Source organism: Oncorhynchus mykiss, chromosome 25 (assembly GCF_013265735.2).
Source record: "Oncorhynchus mykiss isolate Arlee chromosome 25, USDA_OmykA_1.1, whole genome shotgun sequence".
Classification (NCBI taxonomy): domain Eukaryota; kingdom Metazoa; phylum Chordata; class Actinopteri; order Salmoniformes; family Salmonidae; genus Oncorhynchus; species Oncorhynchus mykiss.
Genome location: NC_048589.1, coordinates 23,757,032 through 23,762,031, shown reverse-complemented (window position 1 = coordinate 23,762,031; position 5,000 = coordinate 23,757,032). Strand labels below are relative to the sequence as shown.

The window sequence follows — 5,000 nt, the reverse complement described above, 5'->3', positions numbered from 1 at the left end:
ATTGACATTCTCTTCTATGAATGATACAAGTAAACAAGTGAGTGTGGGAGGGTGCTTGCATACAGAAACCACATGCTCTCACCCTCTGCTGAATAAATAATGATGTTGCAATGTGGATGAGATGATAGTTATGACTGGACATGAGAGGAGAGGAGGGGACACAGAAACAAGCAGACAGAGTGCCCTAACTTTACATTTATGCACTACAACATGCACTGAATCAGTGATTAATTTTGTTTTCCTGTGCCATGATTCTGGCATTGAACAAATCATCCTCGTGCTAGGCAGTTTCAGTGGTGCAGTACACTTAATTCATCTCAATTCAACTTGTTATGGAAAGATTTGAAACATGTGATCGGGTTTAGAAAGGAAACACTTAATCCTCCCACATATAGGCCTAACCTAACCAGTAAATAGCGGACTTCTGAGTTTTCAGCACCATGGACAATGGAATGTATTCATTTGATGGCTCTGTTCTAATCAAATCGATACAATTTTATTTCATTTGGAACTGAATTTATCAAACCTGTTTTCATTAAACCAATCCTTTATTTGATTCAAATAATTACATATTATTCAATTCATTAGCTATTCATTTATAATTTTTTTGTCATTTCATAGATAACTGTTTGGTATCAGACAATAAAATAAAACACAATCGACCAAACATACCTGATAACCGATAATAAGCCTACCCATAACCAACAATAACCATAAAATAACACTACATAACCATAAAACTCAAAGGTACATTTTGTACGAGTTCATAAAACACACACATAGAGCTACGTAGTCTTAGTATTATTCATGGGAACAAATATAAATGTAAAGACACAGGCGTAAAGCACTAACCATCAGGTTTTGATTGATTCTTGATTGATTGATTCTTGATTGATTGATTCTTGATTGATTGATTGCACCATCCTGTCCGAGTCAATATGGCCTCCACACAGGCTCCTCCCCCCTACCCTCTGTTTGATTGGCCAGCGCGGCAGTGGGGGCCTGGTCTCCTCCCGGCCCAGAGGTAAAGTGGTTTGTCCTGTCCCCCTCTGGCAGTGAGATGTAGTGGTTGGTCCCAGCAGAGGCTCCATAGTAGAGGATGGGGCTGCTGCTGGGCTGGAAGAGTCCACTGTGGGAATGGGGGGTGAGCGTGGGGAAAGGTGGGGGGAGGTACGGGGGTGGAGGGGGGGTGACGGAGTAAGGGAAGGACGAGAAGTGCATTCTGGGAGTGGACGAGAATGAAGAGAGGGGGGGAAACGGGCGATCAAACCCAGCAGCCAGCTCACACACACCTGGAAAACAGACGCACACAGGGTCAGAGGGCACATCACTGTGTTACTGTGTGTGCGCGTGTGCATGCATGTACAGTGGGGCAAAAAAGTATTTAGTCAGCCACCAATTGTGCAAGTTCTCCCACTTAAAAAGATGAGAGAGGCCTGTAATTTTCATCATAGGTACATTTCAACATTTGACAGACAAAATGAGAAAAAAAATCCAGAATATCACATTGTAGGATTTTTAATGAATTTATTTGCAAATTATGGTGGAAAATAAGTATTTGGTCAATAACAAAAGTTTATCTCAATACTTTGTTATATACCCTTTGTTGGCAATGGCAGAGGTCAAACGTTTTCTGTAAGTCTTCACAAGGTTTTCACACACTGTTGCTGGTATTTTGGCCCATTCCTCCATGCAGATCTCCTCTAGAGCAGTGATGTTTTGGGGCTGTTGCTGGGCAACACGGACTTTCAACTCCCTCCAAAGATTTTCTATGGGGTTGAGATCTGGAGACTGGCTAGGCCACTCCGGGACCTTGAAATGCTTCTTACGAAGCCAAACCCATTCGTTGCCCGGGCGGTGTGTTTGGGATCATTGTCATACTGAAAGACCCAGCCACGTTTCATCTTTAATGCCCTTGCTGATGGAAGGAGGTTTTCACTCAAAATCTCACGATACATGGCCCCATTCATTCTTTCCTTTACACGTATCAGTCGTCCTGGTCCCTTTGCAGAAAAGCAGCCCCAAAGCATGATGTTTCTACCCCCATGCTTCACAGTAGGTATGGTGTTCTTTGGATGCAACTCAGCATTCTTTGTCCTCCAAACACGACGAGTTGAGTTTTCACCAAAAGGTTATATTTTGGTTTCATCTGACCATATGACATTCTCCCAATCTTCTTGTGGATCATCCAAATGCTCTCTAGCAAACTTCAGACGGGCCTGGACATGTACTGGCTTAAGCAGGGGGACACGTCTGGCACTGCAGGATTTGAGTCCCTGGCGGCGTAGTGTGTTACTGATGGTAGGCTTTGTTACTTCGGTCCCAGCTCTCTGCAGGTCATTCACTAGGTCCCCCCGTGTGGTTCTGGGATTTTTGCTCACCGTTCTTGTGATAATTTTGACCCCACGTGGTGAGATCTTGCGTGGAGCCCCTGGGCGAGGGAGATTATCAGTGGTCTTGTATGTCTTCCATTTCCTAATAATTGCTCCCACAGTTGATTTCTTCAAACCAAGCTGCTTACCTATTGCAGATTCAGTCTTCCCAGCCTGGTGCAGGTCTACAATTTTGTTTCTGGTGTCCTTTGACAGCTCTTTGGTCTTGGCCATAGTGGAGTTTGGAGTGTGACTGTTTGAGGTTGTGGACAGGTGTCTTTTATACTGATAACAAGTTCAAACAGGTGCCATTAATACAGGTAACGAGTTGAGGACAGAGGAGCCTCTTAAAGAAGAAGTTACAGGTCTGTGAGAGCCAGAAATCTTGCTTGTTTGTAGGTGACCAAATACTTATTTTCCACCATAATTTGTAAATAATTTCATAAAAAATCCTACAATGTGATTTTCTGGATTTTTTTTCTTATTTTGTCTGTCATAGTTGAAGTGCACCTATGATGAAAATTACAGGCCTCTCTCATCTTTTTAAGTGGGAGAACTTGAACAATTGGTGGCTGACTAAATACTTTTTTGCCCCACTGTATGCCTACCTGAGAGGCCAGTGGTTCTTGAGGATGAGAAGGGGTAAGATTGATCATTGGTCCAGGGGGGTGAGGAAAGGGGCCTAGAGTCTGAGAGAGGGAAGGCTGGAGGGAGAGATAATGAAAGGAGCAGGGGATAGAGGAAGAATGAGGGAGAGAGACAGGGAAGGAAGTGAGAGAGACAGGGAAGGAAGTGAGAGAAACAGGGATGGAAGTGAGAGAGACAGGGAAGGAAGTGAGAGAGACAGGGGTGGAAGTGAGAGAGACAGGGAAGGAAGTGAGGGAGACAGGGATGGAAGTGAGAGAGACAGGGATGGAAGTGAGAGAGACAGAGAAGGAAATGACAGAGATAGGGAAGGCAGTGAGAGAGACAGGGAAGGAAGTGAAAGAGACAGGGAAGGAAGTGAGATAGACAGGGATGGAAGTGAGAGAGACAGGGATGGAAGTGAGAGAGACAGGGATGGAAGTGAGAGAGACAGGGAAGGAAGTGAGAGAGAGGGATGGAAGTGAGAGAGACAGGGATGGAAGTGAGAGAGACAGGGAAGGAAATGAGAGAGATAGGGAAGGCAGTGAGAGAGACAGGGAAGGAAGTGAGAGAGACAGGGAAGGATGTGAGATAGACAGGGATGGAAGTGAGAGAGACAGGGATGGAAGTGAGAGAGACAGGGGTGGAAGTGAGAGAGACAGGGATGGAAGTGAGAGAGACAGGGATGAAAGTGAGAGAGACAGGGATGGAAGTGAGAGAGACAGGGAAGGAAATGAGAGAGACAGGGAAGGCAGTGAGAGAGACAGGGAAGGAAATGAGAGAGACAGGGATGGAAGTGAGAGAGACAGGGATGGATTTTGGAGAGACAGGGAAGGAAGGGGAGAGACAGGGAAGGAAGGGAGAGAGAGAGGGAAAGTGATGGAGGGAAGGAGTAAAAGAGCAATGAGTGTTTCATATAATTATTAGTATCTCATGAAAATATCAGTCAACTTTGGCCCTTCAGTATACACAGAAAGTGTTTAACTGCTCTGTTTTCACCTCTTGTTGGAGGGTTGGTGAGGTTGTTGAGGGGGCGGAGACTCTGCATCGGCATGGCAACCCTGAAAAGCCCTGTTTTTGGACCCACCTCTAGCTTCTGCCTGTGACCTATCAGAGAGCAGCATACACAAGTAGTTATAGCCCTCTTCAATCAGAGTGTCCCTGTTCAAAAACCTGAGTCTGTGTGTGTGTGTGTGTGTGTGTGTGTGTGTGTGTGTGTGTGTGTGTGTGTGTGTGTGTGTGTGTGTGTGTGTGTGTGTGTGTGTGTGTGTGTGTGTGTGCGTGCGTGCGTGCGTGCGTGCGTGCGTGTGTGTGTGTGTGTTTGTACTCACGGCGTGGCTCTCTAGGTCCATCTACAGTGACTTTGATAGCTCTGTGGTACGTGGCCACCTGGGGAGGACTGGTGAACACGGTTATGGTCAGATTAAAGCTTTTACCTAGAGAGAGAGAGAGAGACATGTTAAACACACACACACACACACATACTCTGTTGTACACAAACACACACAAACACACCTCTCCCACTGCGTCCTACAAAGCGGAGGTCATTGAAGCGTGCTGTGTGTGATGTCATCAGCGTGGTGGCGTTCCGTAGCTCAGCTGAACAGTTCTCTTCATTCCCTGCCATCACCGTGACTAGAACACCATCACTTACATCACCCAGGGCAACCACCTGGAGAGGGAGGTCGAAGGGGGGATGGAGGACAAATTAAATAGGGAGGTCCCCCCACTAAACCTTTCAGTACCTCTCCCATGTGTACACTGTGTACTGTAAACACTGGCAAGTGATGAAGACTCAGAATCCAGACTTTGTGTGTGTTACCGTGAAGGCACGTGGCAGAGTCTTGTTGCAACGCCAGTGTGCAGGGAGGCTTGACACCAGAAAGTTGGGGCTGTCGGTGGGCCTGAACTCAGCAGGAATGTCCTCTGTACTCTGGGGGCCACTCTCCTCATGCTGAGCTGTCACTCCCACTGTCCCATCTCTGGTCTTACCAAGGAGCGGTG

The 5,000-nt window shown here is 46.3% G+C and overlaps 1 protein-coding gene across 1 annotated transcript in view; it reads right to left on the bottom strand.

Annotated features, from left to right (window-relative positions):
* Positions 1 to 728: 728 nt before the first annotated feature.
* Positions 729 to 5,000, bottom strand: part of LOC110504213 (runt-related transcription factor 3-like) — a 4,321-nt gene continuing 49 nt past the window's right edge. Inside the window, exons 1-6 of the mRNA XM_036962267.1 lie at positions 4,819 to 5,000; positions 4,512 to 4,668; positions 4,328 to 4,432; positions 3,996 to 4,103; positions 2,970 to 2,997; positions 729 to 1,330 (exon numbers count right to left, since the gene is read on the bottom strand). The exon at positions 4,819 to 5,000 is cut by the window's right edge and continues 49 nt beyond it. Coding sequence (XP_036818162.1) covers positions 934 to 1,330; positions 2,970 to 2,997; positions 3,996 to 4,103; positions 4,328 to 4,432; positions 4,512 to 4,668; positions 4,819 to 5,000 — 977 coding nt within the window. The 3' untranslated portion in view covers positions 729 to 933. The remainder of the gene's footprint in view (positions 1,331 to 2,969; positions 2,998 to 3,995; positions 4,104 to 4,327; positions 4,433 to 4,511; positions 4,669 to 4,818) is intronic.